This window comes from Silene latifolia, chromosome X (genome assembly GCF_048544455.1).
Source record: "Silene latifolia isolate original U9 population chromosome X, ASM4854445v1, whole genome shotgun sequence".
In the NCBI taxonomy this organism is placed as follows: domain Eukaryota; kingdom Viridiplantae; phylum Streptophyta; class Magnoliopsida; order Caryophyllales; family Caryophyllaceae; genus Silene; species Silene latifolia.
In genome coordinates this window covers 914985-932716 of record NC_133537.1, presented here as the reverse complement: position 1 = coordinate 932716, position 17732 = coordinate 914985, and the positions used below count along the sequence as shown (strand labels likewise).

Here is a 17732-nt window from a genome sequence, read left to right as displayed (position 1 = left end):
AAAGTAAAAATCTATAAAGAAGATCCATAGCCATTATTTCCAATCCCGTGCATTGTTATTGATACGTGAGTATGTCATCCTCCTATAATATATTCAAACACAAAAAAAAACTAATAAAATTCTAATTAATTCAAAATATAACAAAAATATAAAGTGAAACAATTAATTTAGTTCTCTATGTATACTTTGCCTACCAATTTTTTGAATAAAATTGAAAATTCATTCTCCTGCAATATTAATATAAACACTAAAAAATAACTAATAATATTCTTATTAATTCAAAATATAATAAAAATAAAAAGCGAAATAATTAATTTAGTTCTTTAGCTATACCTTACCTACCAATTTTTTAAATAAAGTTGGAAATTCATTCTCCTGCAATATTAATACAAACACAAAAAATAATAACAAATTAATACAAAACATAAGAATAATAAAAACGAAACAATTAATTTACTTTTATATGTATACTTTAGGTGCTATTTTTTTGAATAAAATTGAAAATTAGGGTGAATATAATAGTTATATATATGGAAAATTCTATTACTAATTCTCTCAAATTTTATGAATGAAAGAAAAATAAAAAATACGGTACATAACTACTGAGTATATATAGTAATGATGAAAGGAAAGTTAAAAATTCATTTCATTAAATAAAGAAAATAATGGTTAAATAAATAAAGTAAATAAATAACAAAATTTATGAGAAGAGATCAATAGTTTACAATATTTTTTTCTTTCTTTTTTGTGTTTAATTTATACCTTAATTTTGAATAAAGTTGGAAATTCATTCCCATGCAATATTAATACAAACACAAAAAATAATAACAAATTAATACAAAATATAAGAACAATAAAAAACGAAACAATTAATTTACTTTTCTATGTTTACTTTAGGTGCTATTTTTTGAATAAAATTGAAAATTAAGGTGAATATAATATATATATATATATATATATATATATATATATATATATATATATATATATATATATATATATATATATATATATATATATATATATATATATATATGAAAAATTCTATTACTAATTCTCTCAAATTTTATGAATGAAAGAAAAATAAAAAAATATGGTACATAACTATTGAGTATATATAGTAATGATGAAAGGAAAGTTAAAAGGTCATTTTATTAAATAAAGGAAATAATGGTTAAATAAATAACAAAAATTATGAGAGGAGAGCAATAGTTTACCATATTTTTTTTTTTTGTTTTTTGTGTTTATACCTTAATTTTTTTAACTTACATTTTTTAATTTTCTTAAATTGGTAATTGATGTCACTTTTTTTTATCATGTCACATTAAAAGTTGCCACATCACAATTAAACTTGTCATATCACATTTTTTAGATTAGTCTTTTAATAAGATTTTATAGATTTTTTTTTGAATAAAATTGAAAATTAGGGTGAATATAATAGTTATATATATGGAAAATTCTAATACTAATTCTGTCAATTTTATGAATGAAAGGAAAATAAAAAATATGGTACAGAACTACTGAGTATATATAGTAATGATGAAAGGAAAGTTAAAAGGTCATTTTATTAAATAAAGGAAATAATGGTTAAATACATTGATATGCGTGGCAATAGGGAGTGTGTGCGTGGCAATTGGAAGAGTGTGCGTGGCTTTTTTCTAAGCCAATGTGGCATTCGTAGCACGCATGGTTTTTTCTTCGCCTACGCGGCTTTGTCTACGTGGACTTTTAAGGTTACTCTTTTAATATAGTTTTATAGATTTTGGTGCTTACAAATAAACATACTTATTTTTTTATTGATCCATATAACTTTTTTGTTGGGCGAGAATTCAATACCGGAATAACCGGATACATGATAATTTCATAATATTACACAAGTATTTATATCAGTTGAACTAGGCTTCCATAGTTTTTAATTATTGAAACCAGCATTTTTTACTAACTCGAACCCATTCTCAAACCAAATAGAACACCAAACCATAACAACATTGTTCGACACTGGCGTTCAACATACACCATTGGTCTTCCCTCTGGTGACCTTCACTTCTTTGTGAACCACTTTTTGTTCGTCTTCCCTCCAATGAACTGATGTTTCTGGAATGACCAGTGCCTTATCAGCATCTTTATCATCTCCAGTTGGCTTGATCTCTGTTGTAAAAGTGGTTCTTGGACTGATCGATGAATCAGTGATCTCGACTAGGGTTTGGTTGATGTGTGAAAGCAGTTTCTCCACCATTTGCCTCCCAAAGTTGTCACGCACCACAACTCGTAGAATGGTCATATGCTCTATGTCAGCAGGCATTGAGTATGCTGGTACTATCCATCCATGGTGTCTTAGGGCTTTTGACAAGGAGAATGCCAGATTTTTGTTCTTGTTTTTGAAGGCAAATGCCACTAAAGGTACACCTTGTTCCTTGGATATGATGTCAAATCGACCTGTTTTTTCCAATCCTTTCTGAAGTATTCTTGCATTTTCGATGCAGTTCTCAATCACGTGTTTGTATCCCTGTCCAATGCATTATGTGAGCATTATCGCCATTTTGAAATGGACTCGTAACTAAATAAGCCCAAAACCAGTATCGAAATTGACCAAACTAAAAAAAGACCCGGCCTGAAAATGACCCAATTGGCCTCATAATCAGTGACCTGAGATTCCGAGAACCACCTGAACTTGAAGAAGATAGCCATGTTTGTCTGCTTTACAAATGGAAGGTTGAAGTGATAGCAGTGCAGAGAATAATGGAACAATACCTCAAATCCCAGCCTCAGGAACTGGTAATATTGTGCAACTATTTGACTTGCTCCTGTAAATGCAGTTGATCATCAAAGCCGGTTAGCGTAAATCTCTCCAACTCTACTTTTAACTCGGTTTCTTTGCGCTAAATGTTAAATGCATTGGTGTAGGCTCTGTTTATTACCTTTAGAGAAGTTGAGAGTGAAGGTAGGCTGATCAGTACCGAGGTAGTTTATGTGGAAGACGAGCTCGTCTGGGAGGTCCTCCTTGCTCCTCCAAACCACCCACCCAATTCCGACATAAACCAACCCGTACTTATGACCACTAACATTTATACTCTTAACCAATGGCAACCTGAAATCCCACTGCAGTTCCGGGTATACAAATGGCGCCACAAAGCCTCCGCTGGCTGCATCTACATGTATCGGTGTGTTCCACCTGCACTTGATATTGAAACTGTTAGCTGAGACGGAGGGATATTAGTAGATGAAGTCGGTAAAACTAGCCCAACCCACATTGGTCGACCCAAACCAACCTGAATTACAAACGATTGGACTCAAACCCGAAATAACCTGACCCAAAAATGAACAATGAACTAACCCAGTTTTCTTGTTCTTTTCGGTTAGAAGGTCATTCAAGAGCTTAACATCTTCAAATTCTCCATTAAAAGTGGATCCAAGAATGGCAGCCACACAAATGGTGTTCTCATCCACCAATTCGACCGCTTTAACCGGGTCCATAACATAGAGCCCTTCTCTTAGCTTCACTTCCTTGAGTTCCACCTCGAAGTACCTTGCAAATTTCTTCCAGCAAACATGGACATTGGCTCCTGTTACAATATTCGGGTTGTCAAACGGCTTCCCTTCTGCCTTCCTTCGGTTCTGCCATTTCTTCTTGAAAGCTAAGCCGGCCAACATGATGGCTTCAGACGATCCTATTGTTGCAACTCCAACTGTTGCTCCATGTTCCCCTTTTGCTGAAGGCGCATGAAACAGTCGCCCAATCATATTAACACACCGGTTCTGCACATTCGAAAACAGAATCCTGAATAGCAACTTTACAAATCTTGGTTTTATCCGGTGGCGGAGCCAGGATTTTAAGGCAGCGGGGGCGAAAATTTTTAGCGGGGGCGAAAGGGAAATATTATAAGGAGCCTCGAAAATATTCGAAAATTTTAACTAAAATTTCGAAATTTTCAAACTTCAGCGGGGGCGGTCACCGCCCCTGCTAGCCCCCCGCCGCCGCTCCACCACTGGTTTTATCCGGGAACGCTTACTCGAAAGAATTTTTTCCGTAGATGGTTAAATTGGTGTTAAAATGACAAAGTGACGGTTATTGAGGTACCTGAATCTCGGTGGTGATAGGTAACTCGGCCATCTCAACGTAATTTTTGTTGATAGTTTCGGCCATGAGTTTATCACACTCGGGTTCCATCCAAGTTGTGATAAAGGTGGCCAAGTTTAGCCTTGGGTTACCATCAAGCATCAACTCATCATGTATTGCTTGGTATGCCACATCTTTTGGTATGCTCTTCTCCGGCATCTCGTACCTTACAACCAACCATCAATGAAACACCCGAGTTACATGTCGAATTCTTATAAAAGAGTTGTTCTTCACTTCATCTTACCATAGTTTTCCGGAGTCAAAATAAAGTATAATGGACATAAACACATGTATACATCTAACCCTCGTTTATCTCATCGTAGATGAGAATCTTTGAAACATCTTAGAGACGTCGAGATAATATTCTTGTTCAAACATCTAATTTTACCTATCATATAAGTTTAATGGGAAAAATGTAGGACTTAATAGAAATGAACTAATGAAGCTTTGATTGCGACATATTTTGATGTAAACGGATTTCAAAAGCCGACTAGGGATGCACTTAAATGTTCTTCGCACTAATCTGAACCTTCAAGCACCTTATCGATCGAGCTAACTAATCTTTACCATTCAAGATGAACTAGATTATTCCATACAAAAAACAATAATGCAATTATAAATTATATTTTGAGCTGAATTTAATTGTGGAATACCTTGGAAGAGGGCCATGAACATAACTTGAGGCGAAAGCAGAACTATTAACATGGGACTCGGTCTCCATTTTATTATTCTTATTATTATATACTCCGTATTATATAGCACTTTTAATAACTTATTTTGCTTTGGATATAATAATCTGATTCCTAATTTATAGAAGAAGATGACGTGATTATCTCAAAAAAAAAAAAAAAAAAAAAAAAAGATGACGTGATTAATTATGATCAAGTTATGGTATTGGATTCCTAATTTTCCTTAAGCTTGCTGTGACGTGCCCAAGTCGTGTGTCTCAAGTTATAATTTAAATCATTTGAATGTAGTTAAGGAAACAATAGTAATATAGTAATATGAAAATAAGAGTCGAATTCACAAGGAATCCGACTAATTGGTAATGTAAAAAGTGTAGAAAAGGACTTTCTTATTGATCATTTTTGTGATTTTTCTACTGCATTTTCAAGGCTTAAACTCGAAACATTTATATAATATCAAACAACCCTTATCAACTGATCTAAGTGCTCATAAATACATCAGGTTAATAAAGGTCTAATAAAGTTTGGGTCAAATTCAAATCTGGAGGAATTCTGTTATTCAAATCAATTTCGGGCCTGGAACCATTCAAACCCTTTGGTTTTGCCGTGCACTATGAGGGTAGATGTGTAAGTGTAACCCTCAACTCTTTCCTACCACAGATTCTCATTTAAGACGGGTATATCCGTTTAAGCTTAAAACGGGTCAAATATATCCATGTATTGGAAATAAGACAAAAGCAGAATATATGGAAAAAGCAAAAGATTTGTCTTATGTGCACATGTGGATGTTATTTGAGCCGTCTATAACTCCGTCTTAAGTATGACTTGTTGTCCACCTATGACCTCCATTTCTTTTGTGAAGAAGTACTAAAACCCACCGAACCATAATTTTTTTTTCCTAGAATAAATACCATAATTCCTGAAATGTCTCAAAGTCAATTACCTCCTATTTCTGGAAAGTCAAATCTCAAAACTCCACCGAACCATATTACCTGAAATGTCCCAAAGCCAACTACCTCCAACTTCTCAAAAGTCTATGTCTTCTCCAAGGTAGCAAATATTTTGAATCACCTTCTGCAGTACGTTTTTTTGAGAAAAAGGATTGTACATTAGATGTACTACATCATAATTAATGACTTTTTGAGTTTTTGTGTATTTTTTTCGAGTACTATAGAGTTTATAAATTACATTTTAGTTCTATGATGTCAAAAATCAAATTTTTTTGAGTTTATATGTAATTTTTTTGAGTTATAATGTAACTTTTTGAGATTAAAGTTTAAGTAAATTAACTCAAAAACTTTATAATAAAACTCAAAAATTTTAGATTAAAACTCAAAAACTTTATCTTAATGCTCAAAAACTATACCATCTGATGTACTACATCAGATGTATAATCCACTTACTGCGTTTTTTTCTCAACGCAGTATTCGGTAAATAATTATTTGGTATATTATTTGCATGCTATACATACCCAAAGTCAGAAAATAGATAGGCACAATTCCAAGAAAAAATTTTGTGTCCTCCCGAAAACCGTACTCCTTACCCCAACCAACTCCAGTAGTAAAGGCTATTTGCTTATTTCATGGACTGAATACCAACAATAATAAATTAATAACATTAGCATATCATTCATGTTTTTCTTAGATTCTTTTATATGAGTTTTGGTGCTTTGGACCGTCTGAACACATTTAGGTTTATTATTGAGCGACATGAATTCAATTCAGGATATTTGATAATTTCATAATATTACATAGTTATTGTTATTTACAGTTGAAACCAGTAGCGGTTTACGAACTGAAACCCATTCCCGGACCAAACCAGAACACGAAGCCATGCAACATTATTCGAGACAGACTGTGATCTCAACAGACACCCTTCGTTTTCCCTCCGGTGACCTTCACTTCTTTATGAATCACTTTATGTTTGTCTTTCCTCCAATGAACTGATGTTTCTGGAATAACCATTGATCCCTTTTCATCATCTTTATCATCTCCAGTTGGTTTGATTTCCATTGTGAAAGTAATTCTCGGACTGGCCGATGAATCAGTGATCTCGACTAGGGCTTGCTTGATGTGTAAAAGTAATTTGTCCACCATTTGCCTTCCGAAGTCTTCACGCACCACGACTCTCAGAATCGTCATATACTCTATGTCAGCAGGCATTGAGTATGCTGGTACAATCCATCCATGGTGTCTTAAGGCTTTTGATAAGTCAAATGCCAGATTTTTGTTCTCGTCTTTGAAGGCGAAGGCCACTAATGGTATACCTTGTTCCTTGGAAATGATGTCGAATCGACCTGTTTTCTCCAATCCTTTTCTAAGTGTTTTTGCATTTTCGATGCAATTCTCCATCACATGTTTGTATCCCTGTTCAACACACCATGTGAAGATTATTGCCCATTTGCCCTTTCGACACAGACAACACTAAATCCTCCTAAAAACTGAATCGGATTTGATCCACCCAAAAAATGACCCGACCTGAACCTTTTTGACGGAAACAACAGAGAAACGACGTTGGGAAGAATCGCATCAACTGATGCGCCTTCTGGAAAGGCCGCAGCATCTGCTGCGCCGCTTCCAGAGGCTGCCTTCAGTTGCTGCACTTCTTCTTCTTCATAATTAGTGACTCGAGAACCACCTGAACTCGAAGAAAATAGCCCATTTGTCCGCATTTTACATACTGAATGCTGAAGCAATAACAGTGCAGACTGCAGAGAATAATGAAACAATACCTCAAATCCCAGCCTTAGGAACTGGTAATATTGTGCAACTATTTGACTTGCTCCTGTAAATGCAGTTGATCATCAAAGCGGGTTAGCGTAAATCTCTCCAACACTACTTTTAACTCGGTTTCTTTGCGCTAAATGTTAAATGCAGTGGAGTACATTCTGTTTATTACCTTTGGAGAAGTTGAGAGTGAAGGTAGGCTGATCTGCACCGAGGTAGTTGATGTGGAAGACGAGCTCGTCTGGGAGATCGTCCTTGCTCCTCCAAACGACCCACCCAACTCCGGCATAAACCAACCCGTACTTATGACCGCTGACATTTATACTCTTGACCAACGGCAACCTGAAATCCCACTCCAGTTTTGGGTATACAAATGGCGCCACAAATCCTCCACTGGCCGCATCTACATGTATCGGTGTGTTCCACCTACAACCAATACTTCAAATGTTAGCTGAGATGGACGGAAGGATGACAGACGATAAAGTCCGCTAAACTAGCCAACTTGCATTAATAGATGCAAACCCAATGAACTAACCCGGTTTTCTTGTTCTTTTCGGTCAGAAGGTCATTCAAGAGCTTAACATCTTCAAATTCTCCGTTAAAGGTAGATCCAAGAATGGCAGCTACACAAATGGTGTTCTCATCCACCAATTCGACAGCTTTAACCGGGTCCATAACATAGAACCCTTCTCTTAACTTCACTTCCTTGAGTTCGACTTCAAAGTACCTTGCAAATTTCTCCCAGCAAACCTGGACATTGGCTCCTGTTACAATATTTGGCTTGTCGAAGGGTTTCCCTTCTGCCTTTCTCCGGTTCTGCCATTTCTTCTTGAAAGCTAAGCCTGCCAACATGATGGCTTCAGACGATCCTACTGTTGCAACTCCTACTGATACTCCGTGTTTCCCTTTTACTGAAGGCGCGTGAAACAGTCGCCCAATCATGTTTACACACCGATTCTGCACATTCAAAAAAATCCTTGAACAAAAGTTTTTTGTCATAGTTAAATGGTTATAAAAACGACAGGGGAGCGAGTTACCTGAATCTCAGTCGTGACGGGATATTCGTCCATGTCAACATAATTTTTGTTGATAGCTTCAGCCATGAGTTTATCACACTCGGGTTCCATCCAAGTGGTGACGAATGAGGCCAAGTTTAGCCTCGGGTTACCATCAAGCATCAACTCATCGTGTATCACTTGGTATGCCACGTCTTTTGGTAAGCTCTTCTTCGGCATCTTGTACCTTACCACCACCAATCAAATAACCGAGTTATATGTCAAATTCTTAGCAAATCTTAGAGATATTGAGATAACATTGTTGTCGATTTCCTCTCCATTGAGGCACTGGGATAATGTTGTTGACTAACAGTTATTTTTCATATTGAATTGAGTTGTGGAATACCTTGGAAGAGGGTCATGGACATATCTTGAGGCGAAAACAGAGCTAATAACATGGGACTCAGTCTCCTCCGCGGTTTTTATGACAGACAGCACCATTTTCGCAGCACCCTTTTGAGTCTTTTACCTTTATATTCTTAATAAACTGTGTTGATTTGGAAGTAATCTTAGATTAACAGTTGCTAATAACTGAATTTATAGAAGAAGACCAGGTGATTAATTATGATTTAAGTTATGGTATCGGATTCTTAATTTATCTTAAGCTTGCTGCATTTGTTTAACTTGATACTTAATTAACCTGGTTTGCCTTGCAATGAACTTACTCACATTTTGCTTGAACCTTGGTAAATGGAATGGAATGTATTAGTAATGCACGTTTCCTTTGAGTTTAACATTTTGTCTCCTATACAATACTCCTTCCGATTCCGAATTGATCCATTGCCCTGCCCAAGTGGCCAAGTCACTCTTGCAAGGGTAAGATTATTGGTTGTCTTGACATAAGATTTTGGTAAGTTTCAAGATAAGATTCACTCAAGATTACCAATAATTTGGAATTTCAAGACTCAACTTAAGACTTTGGGTGAGTCTTGAACCACCTTAAAGAAAAATTAGCCAATGAGTGAATCCCGTGTGTCATTTTTTTTTGTGGAAAAAAAGGAGTAAAGTGGAAAAATAAAGTCTGAGATAAGTCTGACGGATAATGTATAAAATCTGGGGTGAGTCTGAAGTGTATTTGAACAATAAAAAATAATAAAAGTTAGTGAAAAGCCGATGTGGCAGAGTCTTAAGACCTGAAAGAGTTTTACTGATAATCTCACTCTTAGAATTCTTATCCTTATTAGTTTGGACTAGCGGACGTTTTAATTTTTCAATGGCTAAAATGCCACCTCAATCCCCTATTACTATAAAGTCTCTAGTGCAAAGCTGCTAAAGACTTCTCAATTTGGAGCCCGGTTTCGAATTTGGTTATTTTTGAGATGGTATTATCAAGTTATTTCAGCCTAATGTCCATCCAATTTGAAACGATAATATTGATGTCAATATCGACCACATGGGTCGATTTACGTCGGCTAGATTGAATCATGCCGATTTTGATTCATCAATCCGGTTCATCGGGTCAGGTTAGATTTTGCCGATTCTAAATCCCCTGTTCCCCTTTTCTATCCAACTGTTTCAATCTTCTAGCACCCTATTTTTTTTATGATTTATGATTTAAGTATACCCGACAAACAGGTCAACCAGGTCGGACCATTTTGGGTCGGTCTTATTATCGGGTTAGTCCGGGTCGGAGTCGGGTTGTTTCGGGTTTCAGGTGTTTTTCGGATATGTTGGTTCGGTCATTTTTTGAGTCAAAAGCGTTGGGTTATTTCAGGTCCAGATCATTTTCAGGTCCTAATTAAGAGAGAGAAAAGCAAGTTTAGTATTCTTAAGTTTTAATGTATTCTTAAGTTTTAATGAATTACCATATCTAGTCATTTCAAGTTTTTTGGTCAATTAGAGTTATATTTTGTCGAGTCATTTTTGGGTCGGGTGGTTTCAGATTGAATTAGTTCCGGGACAACAAAGTTCGGATCATGTTCCGAGTCAATTCGAGTTTCGAGTCACTTACAGGGTTATAGTTCGGGTAAATTTTGAAACCCGATCAGCCTTTTTCGAATCGGGTTAGTTTTGACAGGTTTATGTTTAAGTACTTATTTTTAAGGGATTTGATAAATCCCGCACACAATTTTACTTAATCCCGCATATTTTTCTGTCTTATTCCGAGTTTACCCCTCTCATTTCTCATCCTCACCAAGAGAAAAATCAAAAACCAAGAAAATAAGAAAACGCCCAATGTCTGCGTCCTCCCAATCAACCAATTCACTTAATCTTGCTGCGATAAAAGAATTGAACACATCCCCCTTAAACTAAAAAAATAAGAAAAACTGAAAATTTTCCCGCCTAAATGCTTTTAACTAGAAATTGGGCCTAATTTTATCTAGATATGTATTGGACCTAATATGTGGGCTTTATGTGTCAAAGTATCTTATCAAACACCGAAACTTTTATAGTTGGCCAAATTTATTTTATTCATTATTATCTTTTTAGTCAAGTATATGTATTTTAAATGTCGTAAATTTTCTATTTAAAACATATGCAGATTTTACTCATATTATTAAAATCAGTGTGTGCTTTTCATTTTTTTATTCTTTAAATTTGTACTCCGTTTAAATTGTTACTCCGTATATTGTAACAAAAATTACAAAAATAGTTATATGCTTCAAATCCGTAAAAATAAACATAAGTTTTTGTAATTAAACTAACAATCTTCTTTTTTTAATCATAAACTTATTCCGAGTAAAAATGTAAAATTCGTTTTATTTTAATTCTTAGTATTTTTACACATTAACAATTGTAGATAATTACAAATAAAATTCAAAGTTAATTTATATATTATTATTAGCTCTAATTGTTAAGTTCTCTTAACATGACATTCTAAAATACCGTGCATTCGCACGGGCTCTATACTAGTAATTGTATGAAATTGATAACTAGATTTAGTTAGTTAGTTAGTTAGTTAGTTGTACTAATATTGTGACAAAACCACCCTCTGAACAATCCAATTTAATTGTAATTAACATTATTCCAAACCCTAATTGCAAAAATTCTCTTTTCAATTGAAAAAGGTCAATTAAATCGATTAAAAAAGACGATAATAATATAATTGTTGATAAAATGGTGAAATTACATGTGATAATTGTGAATTTCAATGCATAATCACCAACTATTAACGAATTGATTAAGTTTTAAAAGAGAGAAGGGAGGGAGAACTCTTCTCAATTCTTTTTTTAGACGAAGGGTAGTTATGGCATATTAGGAGAACAGTGTATGGGATATAGTAAACTAGCGTGCGGAATTTAGCAAATACGATTTTTAATGTTAATGCATGGGTCAAATAGAGAGAGAAATAGCAAAAGATAAGATAAAATAAGATAAGATAAGACAAGACATAAAGATGAGACAGAAAATCCGAACTCAGTTTTACCAGTTTACTGTTACAACGGACAAGTACAACCCCCCATCCATGCTCTCTTCAAGTGAGATTGTGGGGTCACCAAATTTTCAAAATCCCTCACTTCTCTCTCAATTATTCCAACCCCCCAAACCCTAATTCCTCTCTTTTCCCCCAAAACCCTACCCCACACCTCCAACCCCACCAATAATTTCCGACAATGTCCTCCCAATCCCTCGATCACCAACCACACCAACTCTTCCACTTCCCCGTCTCCCCCTGCCCCACCATCACCGCCGCCACAACAACCACCGTAACCCGAGCCTATCCACCCCCAACCACCCCCAAAACCACCACAACCGGCAAACTCGCCCTCCGCCGTCCCAATAAAGACCGCCACACCAAAGTCAACGGCCGTGGCCGCCGTGTCCGTATGCCAGCCTTATGCGCGGCTCGCGTCTTCCAACTCACTCGCGAACTCGGCCACCGCACCGACGGCGAAACAATCGAGTGGCTTCTCCGTCACGCTGAACCTTCCATTATCGCCGCCACCGGTACTGGAACTGTCCCCGCCGTCACCGACTTCACCTCTCCTGCTAAATCGGCAGCCGCTAACGCCTCCCTTTCATGTGCGATTCCGGTTTCTTACCCTGGTTGGAACGGTCCGGGTTCATTTAATGGTTATCGGTTTGATTTGAGTCAGCCGGTTGAGGTTGATCCTGCTTCTACTGGCTGGCATATGCCGTTTACTGCGCTGTTATTGCAGCCGGCTTTAATCGATTGCGAGGCGCGTGGAAATGATAGAGAAGCACGGGATGATGGTGGCTTCGTCCTTTCAAAGCAGGAAGTTTGAGAGCGGGAATAGTGGAATACTCTTTTTTGTCGTCTCGTCTCAATTATTTGTTTATCTTTTATGAGACGGACCGGAGTGAGTATTAATTAATTAGAAAGTTAGAATGTACTGTAATATCTAGGGTTTTTAGGGTTTAGTCTTGGCTTAGAGTAGTCTGTTTAGTAGTATGGTGTGCAAATTCATTGAGAAATTGAGCATATGTATGGATGGATGTAAATCTTTTGGGGATATCTTTTGAAGGAAAAATCTTAGTTTTTGTCTATTGATGAATGAATGATGATTATTGAATTCGATCTCGTAAATAAATCTATCGCAAGTCTCGGTTTATTGTTCGACAACCTGTGCTGCCATCGGATAACTACATTTGAACTCCGTATGAAACGGTCTTATATGTCGGATTAACTTTTTGATTGTCGGCTAATATGAAACGGGTTTGAATTCGTCGACAATCAACAAAGAAGAATAACCAGATGTACATTTGAATAATACCAGAGTTGCAATTACAGAAGTCTGACTAAAAAACATTATGTACATGAAATATATGCAGAAGAAGGCAGCCAAAGTTTTACATTAGCTTTATGATTTCTTAGAGGTTTTCTTCTGCTTATAATTCATAGCACAGAACAGATACACAAGCAGGTTGAACAAGCTGAGACCGGCCAAGAGCCAGAAAAAGTTATAGAGTTGACCTTTGTTCAGATTATCAGGTATCCACCCGGGTTTTCCACCAGCAGTTGTCACGGATGTCACGATGGTTAAGATTAGAGAACTCAGGTAATTGCCGAAAGCAGTTGTTAAGAGAGATAGTGCACTACACAAGCTTCGCATGGCATCTGGTGACTGATCGTAGAAGAACTCTAGCTGCCCGATGAACGTGAAAACCTCTGCGGCCCCCACCAAGAAAAACTGAGGGATTTGCCAGAAGATGCTTAATGGTACTGCCACTTTGTGATCAATCAAATTCAGTTCCCTTGCCACCTGCAACACATACTTGTATGAGACGGTCTTACACTAATTTATACAGTTGGCACTTGGCAGAGATTATTTTTATTTAGTGAACCACACCATTAATATCATTAGTGGTCATTTTACTTTCAGCTGTGAACGTGTAACACACCTGCAAACGCTTGATTTCGACCAAGGCAGCTGATACCATAGCAAGGATGGAGATCATGAGGCCAATACCCATTCGCTGTAGATCCGAGAAGCCTCTTTCATTGCCCGTAAACCTACGAGCTGCAGGAGTTAGAATTCTGTCATAAACTGGGACCCACAAAATTACACTTATTACATCGAAAATAGATAGAGACGCTGCTGGGATTGTGAAGGTTCCAACTGTTCTGTCCATGACCATTCCTTGTTCAATGAACATTGTTGCCATCTGAGAATAGACAGCAGAAAAGACTATTCCAGTTGCCCATATTGGAAGCATACGAATCAAGATCTTCAATTCTTCCACCTCAGTTACAGTGCACAGACTCCATGGGCTGCATAGCTCCTCGGTTTTCATATCGGTATTTGATAATGTAGCAGCTTTATCCAGGTACCTGCAGCAGAAGGACGTAGAGCATTATCACAGAAGCAGCGACAACAAAACCTTAGTCCTAGAATGATTTGGAGTCAGACATGAATCATCATTTGAAATCGTCAATATGAAGCAAAGTGAAAACAATCAAAATAACTAATAAAAAAGAGAGAAGTGAATTCATACAACAACATTATCCCAATGACTCAAGAGCATACACCTAAGCCGGGATAAAAGAGGTCGAATGTACGCAACCCTACCTTATGTTAGAAAACACAGTTTTTTTTTTCAGATGACCCATAATGATAATTGAATCAAGAATCGCATAGTCCGGCTGCTGCTCGTCGCTCGACAGTACAAGGAGCGAGCCAATTTAATGAATTGTTTTGATTTATTCTAACCCATTCTAATGCTTAACAGAAAGGGAATTCAAAATCAGAGCAAAAAAATGGAGGGCACTATTAACAAAAATGCCTGGCATTCAACATTGAAGACGGTTATCTATATCTTATATACGTTCAGAACCAGAGAGGAAGGATAGCATCACAAAAGCTGTTGATGTTTTTCTGGGATTGAATAAAACAAAACTGAAAATGGAAGCATCCAGCCATCAAGGATGTCCTTGGCAGTAAGAGATCAGAAAATTACATCATTCCTTCTGTGTGTTCAAGCTTTCTGGTTCCTCCAATTGTTGGCTGTTTGTCTCGAGTTTCATATAAGTGACTACTGTCTTGTGGAACCTCCAACTTGCGCTTTTGAAATGATGCAACTATAACCTGGCACATTCTTGTTAAAGGGCTTCCGGCAGGACTCTGAAACCGATAGAGAGGAGTTCCTGAGAGGAAACAGGAGATCGCAACTCCCATGAATAAAGCAGGAATTCCAAAGCCAATTCCCCAGCCCACATTTTCTTGTATCCAGACAATGAGACTGCTAGACACCAGTGAGCCAATATTGATGGAGAAATAAAACCAATTGAAAAAAGACCCTTTCTTTACCCTCTCGTCAGGGTCAGTGTCGTCAAATTGATCAGCTCCGAATGTCGAAACACACGGTTTGATTCCTCCAGTACCCAACGCCATTAGATAAAGTCCCCCAAAAAAGATTGCATTTTGGGCTGGAGTAGCCACAGGGCAAACTGAACCCACACATTCCGCAGGTCTCAGAGCTGGGGCTAATGCAGATATACTCAAAGTAAGCATTCCCTATATTTAGAATATGCCGTGATTTAGTCACATCGTTCACCCAAATTTACGCCTACTATGATGTAAAATGATCAAAACTTAACAAAAAAAAGCAGGGTGCAGCCTGAGGGTCTGGCGGCATAAACAAAGTATGATGTGCTAAATCGCTACAAGCCTACAAGTCAAATTGTTCAAGTATCCATGGAAACTGCACGACAAAAGTTTGAGGAATACACCCATTCAATCCATCCAGACTTCTTGTTTAGAACTACTATTTGAAATAGAAGAATCATACCTACGGATCTAAACATCTTTGAACTAGGGCAAAACTTGTCATTTTACGTAGTATTCGATGATCAATGAGAAGATTGATACTGATACACATTCTAGTAATAAAAAGTAACAAGATGGAGACTTGAAATAGAACAAAAAAAAGCAGTATAACCAGAACAAACATTTGTCGATTTCTAGATGAAAATTACTATGATAGGCAGGACCTCAATCACCAAGCAAAAAAGTAAACTTTATGTCACTCCAGCCCTTCATTTGGCTGTGTCGCAAGTTCAGAAAATGCTTCATTTTAGGCAAAATATATTTTCTCAAAATAGTCATGTCCGACACTTTGCCGCATTCCACTCTTGCAGCCAAGTTAGAGTAACGCAGAGAAGAACACTAATTCAGATAACTAAAAAGCAGATATCGATAGACTGGCATCTTCAACTGTTAAAAACACAAAGGAAAATGTAACAGCAATTGTTATAGAAGTGCCAAAGTTGAGAAATTACGATGAAGTAAATTGTGGAGAACACCGAAATTGTTCTATATCTCCCCCAATATGCATCAGCTAAGTAAGCCCCTATAAGAGGAGTAAGGTAGCATGTGCCTGCCCAACCATTAACATTCGTTGCAGCAGTCACATTGCTTTCATGCATGTTACTGGTGAGGTAATTCACAAGATTTTTCGCAATACCATAATAGGCAAGACGCTCACAGCATTCTGTCCCTGCAACGAGATTTAATGGGTGAGTCGGTTTGAGGGGTCCTGACTACAAACTAACGAATACTCCCTCCGTCCCATTTATATTTGCCGTGACTGGTGATAAAATGATGTTAACCACCAAAGTCGAATAGAAACAATAAAATTGGAATAGAGGGAGCGATACTGTATCAAAGTAGTACTGTATTTTGTAATTCACCAAGAATAAAAGGGCAGGCGCGCCAGTTTCCGGAAGCGCGCTTCTGAACAGGCTGCCCATGGTAATCAACAGACCCATCTCCAGTATATTCTTCGTCGTTTCGGGTCTTTAAGAATACAAAAGTTAAAATCAGCAACCACTTTTATATTCAAAATTATACCTGGAATCCATGGAATAAATTTTAATTGCGCGATAATTACTGGGAAGTTAATTACTTGGGTAATGAGTCATATAGGAGTAATGATTATGAGGAGATGTTTTATTCCCTTAATCATTACCGGGGGAGAGTGGGTAAATTACTCCTTCATGAGGGTAATAGATTCGAGAGGTGAATAATCTCTTATACCAAACATGTAAAACGTACCTAACATATTACTCCCATATCCCCTTTTACCCTCAATCCAAGAAAGTCAGGGAGAAAGAAAATAAGGCAGTCACTCCCTCTCAGTCATTAGTTTAACTTTTATATATTCCGTGTGAGGAGAATTTTAATCAAAGGTAAACAAATGATTGGAACGAAGCGATAATTGAGTTGAGGGTGTTTACCTGAAGAAGAGAGTCCTCCAAATGCAAGAGGTGGTCATCTTGAGTGGTCATCTTCTACAATTTGCTGCTCTTTCTTCACACTTTGGTTCCGATCATCTTGTCAAGTTGTCAACCCATTATTCCACTTGTTCCCTGTCGTTTACTCTTCAAGTCACTATCTACGTGGACGGTGGATCTATTAAGACGAACATATCCGTTTTGAATTAAACTGATTAATAATATCTTATTTGAAAAGATATGATAAGTGCTTTTTTTTTTTTAAAAAAAAAAAAGTCAATTGTTTAACCATATTTTCTTTGTTCCTGTCATAAAAATCTCCGTGCTCTTTCTTTGTGTGATAATGAAATTGTAACTAAGCTAGAGGAAGTTTCTTGTTATTTTACGATGAACGCCGCGCCCTAGACACGTCTTGTAAATCCGACACGTACCCTCCATATGACTACACCTAATATTTCATAACCATAACGGCATTCTACTATTCTACATTTCAACCTTAGACTCTTCCTCTAT

At 36.9% G+C, this 17732-nt stretch overlaps 5 protein-coding genes across 6 annotated transcripts; 1 reads left to right on the top strand and 4 right to left on the bottom strand.

Annotated features, from left to right (window-relative positions):
- Positions 1-1535: 1535 nt before the first annotated feature.
- On the bottom strand, positions 1536-2515 carry LOC141622007 (glutamate decarboxylase 2-like; the record flags this gene model as incomplete). Its single annotated transcript, XM_074438095.1, has 1 exon — positions 1536-2515. A coding segment is annotated over one exon (510 nt), but the record flags the coding sequence as incomplete, so codon positions are not given.
- Positions 2502-3762, bottom strand: LOC141621119 (glutamate decarboxylase 4-like). The gene is made up of 3 exons (XM_074437819.1): positions 3335-3762; positions 2919-3172; positions 2502-2804 (listed from the first exon to the last, which is right to left on the bottom strand). Exons 1-3 carry the CDS (start codon positions 3739-3741, stop codon positions 2530-2532), a joined length of 936 nt encoding a protein of 311 aa, XP_074293920.1. The 5' UTR covers positions 3742-3762; the 3' UTR covers positions 2502-2529.
- A 2644-nt stretch (positions 3763-6406) lies between these two features.
- On the bottom strand, positions 6407-9101 carry LOC141622130 (glutamate decarboxylase 4-like). Its single transcript, XM_074438189.1, has 6 exons — positions 8931-9101; positions 8567-8771; positions 8065-8486; positions 7702-7955; positions 7535-7587; positions 6407-7169 (listed from the first exon to the last, which is right to left on the bottom strand). Exons 1-6 carry the CDS (start codon positions 9023-9025, stop codon positions 6666-6668), a joined length of 1533 nt encoding a protein of 510 aa, XP_074294290.1. The 5' UTR covers positions 9026-9101; the 3' UTR covers positions 6407-6665.
- Positions 9102-12351: 3250 nt separating this feature from the next.
- LOC141622001 (transcription factor TCP11-like) lies at positions 12352-12771 on the top strand. The gene has a single exon (XM_074438093.1). The coding sequence runs from the start codon at positions 12352-12354 to the stop codon at positions 12769-12771; it is 420 nt and encodes a 139-aa protein (XP_074294194.1).
- Positions 12772-13228: 457 nt separating this feature from the next.
- Positions 13229-17419, bottom strand: LOC141622129 (protein NRT1/ PTR FAMILY 8.3-like). Of its 2 annotated transcripts, XM_074438187.1 has the most exons (6): positions 17223-17419; positions 16677-16782; positions 16266-16483; positions 14945-15501; positions 13889-14318; positions 13229-13749 (listed from the first exon to the last, which is right to left on the bottom strand). In XM_074438187.1, exons 1-6 carry the CDS (start codon positions 17271-17273, stop codon positions 13348-13350), a joined length of 1764 nt encoding a protein of 587 aa, XP_074294288.1. In that variant the 5' UTR covers positions 17274-17419; the 3' UTR covers positions 13229-13347. The 2 variants fall into 2 exon arrangements, with proteins under 2 accessions (XP_074294288.1, XP_074294289.1); XM_074438188.1 differs by lacking the exon at positions 16677-16782 and having other exon boundaries at positions 17223-17334.
- Between the last annotated feature and the right edge of the window lie 313 nt (positions 17420-17732).